Source organism: Xyrauchen texanus, chromosome 18 (genome assembly GCF_025860055.1).
Source record: "Xyrauchen texanus isolate HMW12.3.18 chromosome 18, RBS_HiC_50CHRs, whole genome shotgun sequence".
NCBI lineage: Eukaryota > Metazoa > Chordata > Actinopteri > Cypriniformes > Catostomidae > Xyrauchen > Xyrauchen texanus.
This window is the reverse complement of record NC_068293.1, coordinates 6,757,032-6,772,031: the sequence shown is the minus strand read 5'-3', so window position 1 is coordinate 6,772,031 and position 15,000 is coordinate 6,757,032. Positions and strand designations below refer to the sequence as shown.

Below are 15,000 nucleotides of genomic sequence, written 5' to 3'. Positions count from 1 at the left end.
TCAAATAAATGGCATCTCAAACTTCACTCAAGCCTGCGTGTCTTCCCGATAGAATTATGAAAAATCCCAAATAAATAAAAAATATTTTAACATCTTCAAAGTAGTCACCCTTTGTCTAGAATTTAAAATAGATGTCTAATCTTGACATTTTCTCAAGCAACTTCTTGAGATTTCACTCTGGTATGCTTTTTAAACAGTATTGAAGGAGTTCCCATCTATGTTGGGCACTTAGTGTCTGCTTTTCTTAATTATTTGGTTCAAGTCATCAATTTCAAAAACATTCTTTGTAAAAGTTTTGTTTTATAATGAAATAAATTAATATGTTGGCACAATTATATTTTTGTCTACAAAACGTTTTTCTAACATTTAAGCATACGCCTTCAGATCAAAAGGTTTTTAAGATCATGAGAAACATTTCAGTCAAGAGTTTTGACCGGTAGTGTGTGTGTGTATATATATAAAAAATATCTCATGTATATATATAAATTCACTCATACTTAATTCAATAACTGTACATACCCCCTACCTTGCACATGAACATATGCCATTCTGTTATATGTCCTATTATTTGTATGTTTGTCTATACTCTTACCTTGTTTTATATTCTGTGTCTCATTGTAATGTACTGTGTGCAGTTGTTTCTCCTAAAACAAAACATAAATGATTTGTGTACTTAAGAACACTTGCCAATAAATTTCATTCTGATTCTGTTTTTACAACATTGTTGCCATGATGATGTAGTGCCTAAAACCTTAAAACCCTAAAACGAAGGTAAAAACAAAAACTAAAATAGTACATTTCTGCTTTTGAACCCACCGATTATCAGTATTGGGGAGTAATGGAATACATGTAATGGGATTAAGTATTTAAAATACAAAATATAAGTAACTATTCCACTACAGTTACAATTTAGATCACAGTTACATTTAAAAAGTATTTTGATTACTGATGAGATTCCTTTGTATTTTATTGTCATTTGTTTCATTTAATATTTATTCCTTTCAAATGGAAAACATTTATACATATAAATGATGTGATCCAACAGTGAAACACTTTCTTATGATGTGTTACATTCATACGAGCAGACAGAGAAGTACGTTTAAAGTAAGTTTAAAGTAAGTTTGGAGCAGAAGAAATAGAAATAAACCTTGTGTAAATGGTCAGCTTTACACCAAGCTAAAATGCTATTTATAGCCATTTTACATTCACATGTTACCAGACACCATCATATTTTTTTAAACAAGAAAATTCATGTTGGATCATCATTTCTTATTTCTAGTGAGACCTTTGATATTAGGATAAAAATCATATTCTTGATCATTATTTTTGTATTGTTTTCCTGTAAAAATATAAAAAATCCTTAAAACGATCAATTTGATTGATTTTGTTTTAGAAACAAATCTGCATAAAGTTTTTCAGAGAATGTATTTTAACATGTGTATTTTGTCTTACTGTACTGACAGAGTTTTTATAGTCAAAAGAAGTGAAAAAATCTACCAGTGCTGAAGAAGTAATCCAAAGAATTTAGAATACATTACTGACCTTGAGTAATCTAATAGAATACATTACAGATTACATTTTACAGCATGTAATCTGTAGTTGAATACATTTCAATAGTAACCCTCCCAACCCTGCCAATAATTGCCCCCATTGACTTCTATTGTTAGTGCTTCACTGTAACCTCGATTTTTGGAGGGACAAGACAAATAAATTTTTATGGTAATCAACATTATGCCACAAAAACTGTAGTGTGAGAGTAACGTGTACAAAAAATGACACTACTAAGTTTTATTAAATATCAAGCTACTAATTAATAAAAGAATGAGGCTAGTCAAGATCTAACGCTCTTAAGCAAACTCACTCTGTGTTCAATGCTATTTTGGTTCACTCGGCCTCCACTATAATAATGTGGAAGTGCACATGAGCAATCACAGAGTTTCACTCTACTTATAGAGCACAGGTTAATAGAAGCTGAAGAGTTAACAGAGAGTTGACATAGCTGAGTTATCTCAGTAAGGTCAGCGAACTTTTAAATCAGTTCACTTCCTTTTATTAATGTAATCATCAGTAACCATTCACAGTGCTACAGCTTTCAGAGATAAGGCTCATGTAAAAGTGCTATATGAGAAGATCTGTCTCTCTGTGTGTGTTTGAGGTTGTGTCTGTGAGACAGCAGCAGGAGGAGGTGATGCTCAGACTGCAGTGTGAATGTGTCGCTCTACAGCAGCAGATCTCCGATACTCAACTCAAGGTCTATTCACTTTACTTTTGGACTATATGCACTTGACATCTATAATGGGGCACAAGCCTTCATAAATATCAAGCGAGGGTTTTCTGGTAACACTTTTACATGAATGTTCCCTTGTTAAGGGTTTATAACAAGGTTCATTAGTGACTACTATATGATTTATAAATGCATTACGAATCATTGATATGCGGTTATAACAACATGCATAAGGGCGACTTTCATGCCAAATAGTGAACCATTTTACCTCATGTTATAATGAGGTCTGTTGTCTTACTCACGTTAGCACACAACAATTGCAAAGCTGGGACCAAGAGATAGAATGACTAGTGCATGAGAAAATATTCTCTGTGAGTCTCTCTCTCTGGTGAAGATAGTTGTGGGCCTCTTAAACTCTCCATTCCTGGACTGAGCCAATCATGCGCGATGAGCAACAGGTGGGCCTCATTATGGAAATATATGAGCTGCCTGGTAGAAGGGGTTCTGGTGGGCCTGCTTAAATGCAGAGCGAAAGTGACAAGGAAATACACAGGGAGACACAACACACAATAAACCACATTAAAAATATCACATTGATATAACATACATCCCTCAGGACATAACATCTGAAATAATCTCATCAACTAGCAACAGACTACTGATGGCAGTAAAAGCAAGAAGAAATGCATTACTTATTTCCAAAAAGTTGAAAAGTATCCTTAAAGGGATAATTCACCCAAAAATAAAAATGCTCTCATCATTTACTCACCCTCATGATATCCCATGTGTGTAGGACTTTCTTCACCAGAACACATTTGAAGAAAAATAGAAAAATGTCTCAGCTCAGTAGGTCCTTAAAATGCAAGTGAATGGAGATTTCTCTTTTGAAGCTCCAAAAATCTCAGACAGTCAGTATAAACATCATCGATGTGACCCCAGTGGTTAAATTAATGTCTTCTAAAGCGACATGATACAGTATAGTGCAAAGGGATCAATATTTAAGTACTTTTTGACTATAAACAATCATTTGCCTCATGAGATGGTGGCGTTCACGTGTGTGATGTATTTGAGGCAAATTAGTTTAACCAATTTAACAATTCAAGTTGGATTGTAAGTTCCATGAACTTATTAAAGTTCAGCAAACTCAAAAATATAAATGATTATTAAGTTCAATAAACTTGCATTTTTAAGTATAGCTGTCCATATTTTCAATATTCTTGAAAACATTATAAAACAAATATCATTTGTGTATCAGCCCTACCAACAGTCCAAATAGAAGGTTTAATTTAAAAGGTGGTGAAGATAACACGTTATTCAAACTGTAATTAAAGAAACTTTATCAAAGTGAACACTAATCACCAAACAAAACATAACTTTTACAGCAAAACATAATTAAAAACATATAAAGAGCTTAAACATTTATTAATTCAAAACAGATTATTTACAAAATATTTACATGTCCTCATAAGTTGGCACGCTTTGACCAAAAACACTTAAATAAATTCAAGAGCAGAGGATTGTGGGTAGTGTCTTTGCCACAATGCTTCTCCAGTGGGCATGCTCAGTAGCAGATGCAACAATTTGAAATTCAAAGTGCTCAGCCTTACAAGGTTCCCCAGATTTTGACTCATGCATTTTCAAGACCTTTCCATGACTTTAACAAATGGATAACATCGTTCAAATCAAAGATTGAAATTCCCACATATTTCCTGATTGTAGAGCCTGGCTTTATAGACTTACAACAGTAAAATGTAAACTTCCTTTTCACATTGGTTCACAAAGTTTCCACAGAAAATGCTCTAAATGGACAATCATATGCAGTTATTTTGTCAAATAGTATGGTAAGGTCAACATAAAATAATATACAATCCAACATCCTGATGAAAATATTACTTACAGTATATAATGTATATGTGATATGTAAATATTGATATTTAAAAAGAAGATATTCCTTGCCAAAGAATGTGGGGCGTTGTAGGGTCAGTGATCAAACTGAGCATGCTCAAAAGACATCAAGGATAAGCACACAAATGAATTATTGTGAGTAAAGAAACAGATAAATAAAGATCTTCTAACAAAGCTTCTGTACAGTGTTCCTCTTACTCAGCTGTAAACAGCGCTGCTCTTCCAGCTGTGACTCATGTGCATCTATTATATCGTGTCCCACGTGCCAACGTGATTATATCACATGCACATACCACTGCTGACCGGAAGCAATGATGTAGAGTTAAAAAAAGTACTTAAATATTCATATTTTTCACATCAAACGCGACCGTGTTGTTTTAGAAGACATTAAAGGTATAGTTCACACAAAAATGTAAATTCAGTCATTGTTTACTCACCCCTGTGTTGTAATAACCCAATACAACTTTATTTCTTTTTCTTAAAACAAAGGGAAAAATTGTAAAGAAATGTTGTGCTCAGTGATGTCATACAATGGCAGTTTATGGTGACCACCTCTTCAAACTTCAAAAGGACACACAAGTGTAAATCAAAAGTCTAATAAATGATTCCATGAGACACATAATTATTATGAACGCAAACGATAAGGTTTAGTGAGAAACAAACCGAATTCGAATGTATCATTTAGTGAAAATGTTGACCGACTGTTGCTCTCCAGTGCGCATTCATGAGACTTCACGAAACCAACAGTTCACACAGCCAGCTGTTGAAATGGAGGGTCAAGCGAAAATGCGTTCTGTTTATCTAAAAACAGGTCTGCCACAGCGATAGTGACAACAGAACACAACACAGCTGAACACAAACCAGAGAACGTCTAGGTTACGGATGTAACCTCCGTTCCCTGATGGAGGGAACGAGACGTTGTGTTGGAGAAGCGACACTAGGGGGCTCTCTTGAGCGCCGAATATGCCTCTGATCCATTGAAAAAAGGCCAATGAGAAGTTGGCAGTCAGTATTTGCATACCCCGCCCCCGGACATATGGGTATAAAGGCGAGGCAAATACTAGAGTTCATTCAGGATTTTTCTGAGGAGCCGGAAATGGTTCTGGCCACTACAGCGGTTCGGCTCAGTGACGCTGCCGGGAAGACAGAACATCTCGTTCCCTCCATCAGGGAACGTAGGTTACATCCGTAACCTAGACGTTCCCCTTCTGTCGCTCTCTCCACGTTGTGTCGGAGAAGCGACACTAGGGTTCCAATTTAAATCCGCCATGCGCTGAGCCGTGTACGTGTTCTGCTGACACAGGAGCGGGCAGGTATTTGTTACGTGCCGTATGACCAGGGGGGAAAAGACCCTGCGGAAACCACCCCTGCCCAACTGGGGAGGTACGGTGGTGAATACATCACATGTGTTTTTAGGCGACACGTGGAAGTGGCGCGGTGGCAGATCCAGCCTCAGCGAGGGTGGAGTTGCTACACACGGCAACCGGGGGGGCAACCAAAACTTACCCAAGGAAAACGCGGGTCTGCTTGTAAAAGGGACCGTATCGCGGAAAATACACACAGGGTGAGTCCGCGTAGAAGTCCCTACTCTGTGGAGCACCTATTCCAGTACAGGGTAGATCTGAGTACCCGCAGTGGATTGGGTCGGCAAGTTCCTCCGCCGAACTGCGGACCCATGAGGACTAGGGAGGAATCGACCAGGGATTCGCGTTGAGTGAAGTCTCCTGGGAAAAAAGACGCACTGTTTTATCTCAAGTGAGGGAAAGGGCGTATATGCAAGCGATTCACCCGGCCAGCCCATCAGCGTGTTACCGAGTTCTACTGGCTCGGACCTGAGAAAACACGGGATGAAACTGACTCAACCCTGAGATCTCGCAAAGGTGTTCGGTGTTGCCCAACCCGCTGCTCTACAAATGTCTGCCAGGGAGGTACCCTTGGCCAGTGCCCACGAGGACGCAACACTCCTTGTCCAGTGAGCTCGGACCCACAAGGGGCACGGCCTGGGTGTGATAAGCCAACGAAATGGCATCTACAACCCAGTGGGAAAGCCTCTGTTCAGCGTTTCCTTTCCGCTGTCCCCCAAAGCATACAAAGAGCTGCTCAGAGCGTCTGAAACTCTGCGTGCGGTCCAGGTAGGTATGCAAAGCACGTACCGGACACAGCAACGAAGGGGCTGGGTCTGCCTCCTCCCGGGGCAGTGCTTGCAGGTTCACTACCTAGTCTCTGAAGGGCGTGGTAGGAACCTTGGGCACATAGCCCGGTCACGGTCTTAGGATCACATGAGTGTCTGCCGACCTGAGTCGCTGCTGGCTCCAAAGGAGGAGACGACGGGCGAGTCGTGACATGTGGCGGGAGCGTTCGCCACCTTGGCGATTTATGTACGCTACCGCAGTGGTGCTGTCTGACCTGATTAGGGCGTGTTTGTCCCGAATTAATGGGAGAAACCTCCGCAGGGCAAAGGAGACAGTCAACAACTCTAGGCAATTGATATGCCAGCGCAGTGGGGCCCCTCTCCAATGGCCTGTGGCTGCGTGCCCTTTGCACACGGCGCCCCAACCCAATCTGGAGGCGTCGATAGTGACCAGGACGCATCGGGACACCTGCTGCAGGGGCACTCCTGCCCGTAGAAAGCAGAGGTCTGTCCAGGGTTTTAGTATTTTTCGGCAGGCAGGGGTGATTGTCACACGGTGCGTGCCGTGGCGCCATACTCGTCTCGGGACTCGAGTCTGAAGCCAGTGCTGAATCGGTCTCATATGCATCAACCCCAGTGGCGTGGTCACGGCAGAGGATGCTATATGCCCCAGGAGCCTCTGGAAGAGTTTTAGAGGGACCGTCGTGCGTGGCCTGAATTTGGCGAGGCATTTCAGCACCGACTGCGCACGCTCGTTGGTGAGACGTGCGGACATTGAGACTGAGTCTAACTCCATGCCGAGAAAGGAGATGCTCTGGACCGGGTGAGCTTGCTCTTTCTCGGTTGACCTGAAGCCCCAAGCGGCTGAGGTGCCTGAGCACCTGGTCTCTGTGAGCGCATAGTAACTCTCGGGAGTGGGCCAGTATGAGCCAGTCGTCGAGGTAATTGAGTATGCTGATGCCGGCTTCTCGGAGCGGGGCAAGAGCTGCCTCTGCGACTTTCGTGAAGACGCGAGGGGACAGAGACATGCCGAAGGGGAGGACTTTGTACTGGAACGCCTGGCCGTCGAACGCGAACCGTAGAAAAGGTCGGTGTCGTGGCAAAATTGAGACGTGGAAGTACACGTCCTTCAGGTCTACTGCTGCGAACCAATCTAGGTGCTGGACGCTTGTCAAGATACACTTGTGCATGAGCATTTTGAACGGGAGTTTGAGCAGCGCTCGATTGAAAACTCGCAGGTCCAAGATTGGTTGTAAGCCGCCGCCTTTCTTGGGTACAATGAAGTAAGGGCTGTAGAAACCCTTCTTCATTTTCGGTTGGAGGGACAGGCTCTATCGCGTCTTTGAGTAGAAGAGTAGCGATCTCCGCACGCAGGAATTTGGCATGTTGGCCGTGCACTGCGGTAAAGCGGACGCCCGTGAAGGGGGCGGGGGCCTGGCAAACTGAATTGCGTAACCGAGTCGGATGGTCCTGGCCAGCCAGCGAGACGGGTTGGGAAGTGAAAGCCACGCATCCAATCTCCGTGCTAGGGGCACCAAAGGGACGGTTATTTTTGATGTACCCGGCGGGGCTTCGCAGCGGGGTGGAGCAGGTAGTATGCCGTCGGGAGGCGCGGACGCATCCCGAGGTTCCGGTGCTGAGAAAAGACTCAAAGCACTTACCTTGCTCCGGACATCCAGCAGGGGGCAGGTTGGTGACTGAGGAGGAGGTCCTGTAGTGGCGTCCTCTGGACTCGTCAGAACCGGTCAGCCGGGGAACAGTCGTGGGGCTGAAGGCTGGCCTGGGGCCGCGTTCAGCGTGCCGGGACTGTTGAGATCTGGGGGCAGTGTGCCGTGAGAACGGCATTTGCGGGCCAGATGACCCAGAGACAAAGGAAATAGCTCTTTTATTGAGAATTTGGGTACCGCTGCCCCGGTTAAGGGGAGCGGCAAAAGAAAAGTTTTTAAGGAAAATTCACCTCCCGGCCCTCCACTGGGGGACGGAGTGGTCTTACCATCTCCGGAGCTAACGTTTTGGGCTCTGGGTCATCCGTCTCAGGAGCGCCTGGGAGCCTTCCGGGTCCTCGAGGGGGTCCGTGAGACAGGGGGCGTCTGCTTCCTGCGGAGCGCTTGACGCATGGGCTGAGAGCTGGGCCCAGGTTGAGGCGGAGCAGCTTGTCGTTTCCTCGCAGGGGGATGCCCTTGGCGAGCAGACGGGGCAGGGCCCGGGGCGGCAGGTTTGCGGCGGGGCAGGATATGTGATATCGCCTCCGTCTGTTTCTTCACCGCGTAGAACTGCTGGGTGAAGTCCTCGACGGTGTCGCCGAAGAGACCGAACTGGGAGACTAGGGCGTCGAGAAAGCGAAGCTTGTCGGTCTCATGCATCTCGACCAGGTTCAGCCATAGGTGTTGTTCCTGGACCACGAGGGTGGCCATCGCCAGCCCGAGTGACTGCGCCGTGACCTTTGTGGCTCTGAGGTCGGTCGCTGAGCGCAGTTCCTGCATCACGTCGGGATCAGGGCTACCCACGTGCAGTTATTTGAGCGCCTTGGCCTGGTGGACTTGCAGGAGGGACATGGCGTGCCGGGCGGAAGCGGCAGTTCCGGCGGCGCTGTAGGCCTTCGCTGTCAGCGAGGATGTTGTCCTACAGGCCTTGGAAGGGAGTTCAGGACGACCGCGCCAGGTGGTAGGGTTTCCGGGGCATAGATGGAGCGCAACAGCCCTATCCACCGGAGGGATCGTCGTGTACCCGTGGGAAAAGCATGTCGGACATCTGAGTGTCAGCCTCGGCTTGGGCGTGCTGGCCCGAAGGCGGCAGCCCAAGGGAGTCATCCGCGTCAGACACCGTGCTCTCCGATGCAGCGGCGAGAGGATAGGCAAGCTGGCTGTGAGGCGAGCTGCTGTTGTCTCGAGCACGGACGGGAGTCAACGAGCGTGCCGGGGGACGGGTGGTCCAAGGGGGGGGTACCCGACGGAGCCGCACCCGCTGCCATCCCCGAATCGCTTCCAGTGCCATTCGCACCGTCTTCAATCCCGTGGGAAGAAGAAGCAATGCGAGGGGTGACTGGAGTAGCTTGCTTAAGGTTGTAAGCGAGCCACGACCGCAACGTTGTCATGGTCATGTTCTCGCAGTGAGAACATGAACCATCCACAAACGCAGCCTCGGTGTGATCGCTGCCCAGACACACGAGACAACGCCTGTGGCCGTCTGAAGCGGAGAGCACTCTACTACACAGGGGCGGAAAGGCATCTTTACAAAGACGCGTCCTGAAAAGGACGTTCAACGCCGCTGTGTATTTGCTCTTTTAGAGAAAATTACTCTTTTAAAAACTCGTCTGAGTTTTTTTATACTGCGCTTTCGAAGCGCCCAGGGGCAATATGCACTGCCGTGCAAGGAGAAGAATCAGCGCTGTAATGCGCCCTCAATCCAACAGCATGCAGTAGCGTCAGAGGAATACAGGAATGGGTGTGTTTTCACGCGAACAGCATGCACAACCATCGGCTCTGAAGAAAATTTCTGAATGAACTCTAGTATTTGCCTCGCCTTTATACCCGTATGTCCGGGGGCGGGGTATGCAAATACTGACTGCCAACTTCTCATTGGCCTTTTTTCAATGGATCAGAGGCATATTCGGCGCTCAAGAGAGACCCCTAGTGTCGCTTCACCGACACAACGTGGAGAGAGCGACAGACGGGGAACAGAACTTACAAAACATGTCTGAAGAGTTTGTAGTCGAGGAATAGATGCATTTCTATGCCCAGCCTTATATATTAATGATTTTTTTAGCCGGAGTACTCAGTCAAACTGAGAGAGATAGGCTGCATCTGAAAAACATAATCAGTAATGGCTTAACTGACAGTGTTTATGAATGAATGGAACTCTTAAGGGAACTGACCTCAGGAAAGTTTGAAGAGCATCTTATTTTCACCCACCCTCTATATACAGCCTCCAAAGGCAGGATTTTCCAGTTTTCAGACTCATTGACAAAGGAGGCTGAAGGCAGCCACTGTCACAACATGTCCTAACTTGACGGCAAACGACACGCGATAAAAAGTATCTTTTATATGTTATTCAGAGTTTTTGTCCTAATTAGCCGTGAAGTGTGATGGTACAATCTGTCATTCACTCGTTTCTATTTTTGGCAACACACTGAGTAACCCCGCCCGCTGTGAACTGTCACCGGTCCAAAAACACTCTCATAACAGTATATTGAAGCCAGCATATCATCTTATCGCTTACAAATTACATGATTTTGGCCGAGAATGGCACACCTACCTAATGTTTTGCTTATATGGAATGGAGAACAGCTGATCTATGTTTGATTAAATACTCGGGTTAAAAAGATAAGGCAGGGAATATAAATGCATCTATTCTTGGACTACAAACTCTTCAGATATATTTTTGTAAGTTCGGTTCTCTGGTTTGTGTTCAGATGAGTCGTGTTCTGTCAAAGTCTTTCTAGCAAGTAGTCCACTGTCGGCAATCTTTGGAATGCTCTCGAGAAGTTATTTCCAGTCATGACAGTGCAGCTCCTATCTACTCCTATCTCAAAAATGTTTGGTCAAAATTACAATCAAAGAACAGATTTCAAATCAGCTATAAATCGGACAACACTGGAATCATAAATTGTGATTCTTTACCTCATATTTCGTCATGCAATTTTCCTGGCTTGTATAGTTAATGCACATGCGCGTTCTAGAGTTGATTGTCTAAAAGGTGATTGTGAGGCGGGACACCTAAAATGTTACCTGTGACCTGTTATCTGTTGACCACTGGGCACTCAGAGCTCCTTGGTTAGCGTTCCAATTTCTCCCATTCATTTTAATAGAAGTTGCCCATCTCTGCTATATAATCTCTGGTTTTGTTCTTTAGTATCACTGTGGCAGACCTGTTTTTAGATAAACAAAACACGCTTTCACTTGAACACCCCATTTCACCAGCAGACGAAAGTAGAACTGTTGGTCTTGTGTAGTCTCATAAAATGAGCAGAGGAGAGGTTTCACTAAATAAAACATTCGATTTAGTTATTCGATTATACTTTTGTGTGTTTGTGAAGCTTGAAGAGGCGGTCACCATAAACTGCCATTGTATGACATCACTGGGCAAATTTTTTTTCACAATTTCTTACTTTGTGTTGAGAAAAATAAAGAAAGTCATACTGGGGTTATATCAACGCAGTATGATATAAAATGTAAATTCAGTCACTGATTAGTCACAATCAGTGACTGAATTTACATTTTTGAGTGAACTATCCCATTAGTTTAACCGCCGCTGTCGTATGGATAATGTTTATACTGACTGTCTGAGGTTTTTGGAGCTTCAAAAGTCTGATCTCCATCACTTGCATTTTAAGGACCCTTTTAAGCTGAGATATTTTTCTATTTTTCTTCAAATGTGTCCTGTAGATGAAAGAAAGTAATACACACCTGGGACATCATGAGGGGGAGTAAATGATGAGAGAAATTTCATTTTTGGGTGAACTATCCCTTTAATGGAATTATAAAGGAATCAGAATCATTATGAGAATTTGAAACTGGAATCGTTAAATTCCTTACAATTCCCATTCCTATGAATAAGTGTATTTAAGGATTTGTAACATGTAAGTGGAAATGCTCACTATTTGGCAAATATTACATGAACGCCGCCCCTTTTTTCATGTTCTTATAACTGCATATTGATGATTTATAATGCATTTGTATTATATTTTCTTTCATGATTTATCATAATGTCACATTGAGTGCTTGTCCAATTTTTTTCAATAAACACGATTTGCTTTGGGCTATTGCTAAACAGAAGTACGCTGTAAAAAGTGGTTACCTGCAAATGTTTCTTGAAGAATCTATTTTCATATGACCTTGAAAATGTACTGATTTAACATAATGTAGTCAAGTTGACTCAGACAATACATATTTACATGCCCATGAGATTTCTCATGGAAGATAAAGACAGTACAATATGGATTTGATGGATTTTAATGGATTGTCTTACAGTTAATTTGAGCAACTTCTATGAACTAAAACTAACAGGCATACTAAAAACTAAAAGACACAAAACTCCAATTTAGATTTCATGGGGTTTTTAATGACATGACTGATTTTTAATCAGACGAGTCAAATTATGACAATCAGTGTGTAAATGTGTCAAACTGTGTAATTAAATTATAGCAGTCATGTAAGATGAAACAGTTTTGTGGTATTGAAAAGGCACACAGTGTATCATGTCTTTGTCGTGTAGGAGCGGCTGCTTTCTGCTGTGATGGGAGATCCTGTATCAGATCTGGAGAAGATTCCAAAAGAGATCATCACAGCAGACTGTCCGTATCCTGACCTCAGATCAGATCTGATCAACAGCTTCATCTCGCTCACTGACAAATATAAACACAGACTTCAGACAGTGCAGGACAGACTACAGGGCATGGACAGGTGACAGACACTCTTTTGTGGAATGTAGCAGACATGTTAAATACTGCAATTTTGAGATGTAATGTAAATGTAATTAAAGGCACGAGAGACAGTTCAGATTTTACCTGGCAAAGTTTGAAGCCTTTCTTTTAGCACAATGATTGACTGACAGGTGAGAAGGCGGTTCCTCGCCGCTGTGCAGGACAAATCAGGATGGATCAGTGTTTACACTACAAATCTAATGTGCTTTAATACTGTATAATTCTATAAATCTCCAAAAGGGTTTTTTGTGATCTGATTAAATAACGTTTACAGATTTATTTTGTGCTGTCCACTTGTGATCGGATGAAGAGACACATCACATTACACCTGCAGTCTCTTTTAAACACTCTTTATTTTTTAATGAGGACATACATCATTCATAATGTCTGTGTATCACCGAATGATAAATGTGATGAGGAGGAGGTCGTGGCCGGGCCGATATGGAGCACAGCTCCCGCTGAATAAGCTGATAAGTGGGAGAGCGTGATAAAGGGGTGGCCGGAGACGCCGGTTTGGGAGAGAGAGAGAGAGAGAGAGAGAGAGAGAGAGAGACAGAGACGCACGCGGCTGTGCTGCACATGTGTTTATGTTGGTTTTAAGTTTACCATTAACGTTTATGTTTACTGTTCAGCCAGTTCCCGCCTCGTCCTTTATCTGTTACAATAATAAAGCTCAAAAAAGTAAAAGAAAGCACTAAAACCGCCACACTTTTTCTTAGTTATTCTTGCATTTAATATAAGCGCAAACATGACGTTTAGAGCAAAATTCGGAGTCATTTGAGTGGAATACCTGTATAACTGAGCTTCTAATGTGTGTGCTTTTCATATACTGTTTGTTTCCCTGCATGTTGATATCAGACACACTGAAGAATTTTGTTCAGCGTCACAGCTACATTTTGCTCTAAACGTCATGTTTGCGCAACGTCATTGCTATGGCAACCAATGCAGATATGCCACGGGACACACAAATCAGATCTGATCAGTTGCGATACATAATGTGGACAATCAATCATGAAGATCGGATTCCAATTGGACATACCAAAAATCAGATTTGGACTGTCAGTCTGAACATAGCTTCAGAACATCAAAGGTGCCGAGCTTGAGTCGTGTAGTGTGCGCTAGGAAAATAAGTAAAATCGGAACTAACTTTACACAGACAAGGTTAGTAATGGATTTTATCTCACTAAAATAATGTTAACATGCATTTTGTTTACATCTTATGGCTATACTTTTGAAACAGTGAGTATTTTAACTAGAGGTAGACTGATATATCGGTTTTACAGATTAATCTGTACCGATAGTTGTTTTTTGGAACTATCGGTTAACGTAAAATTTGTATCCTTATAGTTGCCAATATATTGTTAGAATTTTTTCCCCTTTTTTTATTTATTCCTTGTCAAAAAACTTCATCTGGGGAAAAATATACATAAAAAAACGCTTAATCTGGTGACTCTATGGGCTATTAAAAGCGTAATTTGGTAAATACTCACATATAGAGTATTGTAACGTAGCCAAATCTCTGTTATTTCAAAATAACAGTCCCAGGTGATTTTAGGGCTTGTTTAAAGTAAACCACTTAATTTCTCTGGTTATTATTGGGATCTTGGTTGCACAATAAACTGCTTTTGGGATTTTATTTATTTTGGAGCCTCAATGTCTGGGCCCTTCATATTAACGAAAGAATAATTGATTTTTTATTGTTATATAAATCAATAAAAAAAAAAAAACGGTCGATGGGTTATTGGCCTTTTGTTATTGATCTTAGTTATCGGGATCTGCATAATCGGTTGAAATCTAATTTTAACATTTATAGATTGGCCCCACTTCCATTGTAAGTGTCTCAATGCAACCTAGATTTCTGCTTTTTTTAAGAAAAGGAGCGACAAGTCCAAAGTAATCAACAATATGCAACAAATTCTGTCAATTGTGCTTAACTTGTATAGAACCCATAATAGTGTTTTTGTTTGGGAAGCATTATCTGAAAAGGGTCACGTGTATACAGTGTGTAATAGTGAGAATATGTGTGTGTATGTTTCAGGAATTGTGGCTGGAATGAGGCAGATCATGAGTTTTTCAAGCACATAGTGAGTCAGTATTCTCCAGCCCTTAGGAACCAGCACGCGCTCTGCACAAACATGCTCCAGAGAGCGCTGCCACATATAAGCCCTCAGGAACTGGTAAGTACTTATTCAGAAAGAACACTCGCTCTCTCTGTATCTCTCTGGTATGTTCTAATTGCCCTGTCCTACAAAGTTAACTTTAAAAGTGCATTTAGCCATCTTAAATGAGATTCCTAATCATAGGGAACATTTATGGAGC

At 42.7% G+C, this 15,000-nt stretch overlaps 1 protein-coding gene across 2 annotated transcripts in view; it reads left to right on the top strand.

Moving 5' to 3' along the window:
- Positions 1–15,000, top strand: part of LOC127659102 (coiled-coil domain-containing protein 148-like) — a 76,544-nt gene that overhangs the window by 31,077 nt on the left and 30,467 nt on the right. For both annotated transcript variants that reach the window (XM_052148747.1, XM_052148746.1), the window contains exons 8-10: positions 2,156–2,251; positions 12,474–12,661; positions 14,720–14,858. In XM_052148747.1, coding sequence (XP_052004707.1) covers positions 2,156–2,251; positions 12,474–12,661; positions 14,720–14,858 — 423 coding nt within the window. The remainder of the gene's footprint in view (positions 1–2,155; positions 2,252–12,473; positions 12,662–14,719; positions 14,859–15,000) is intronic.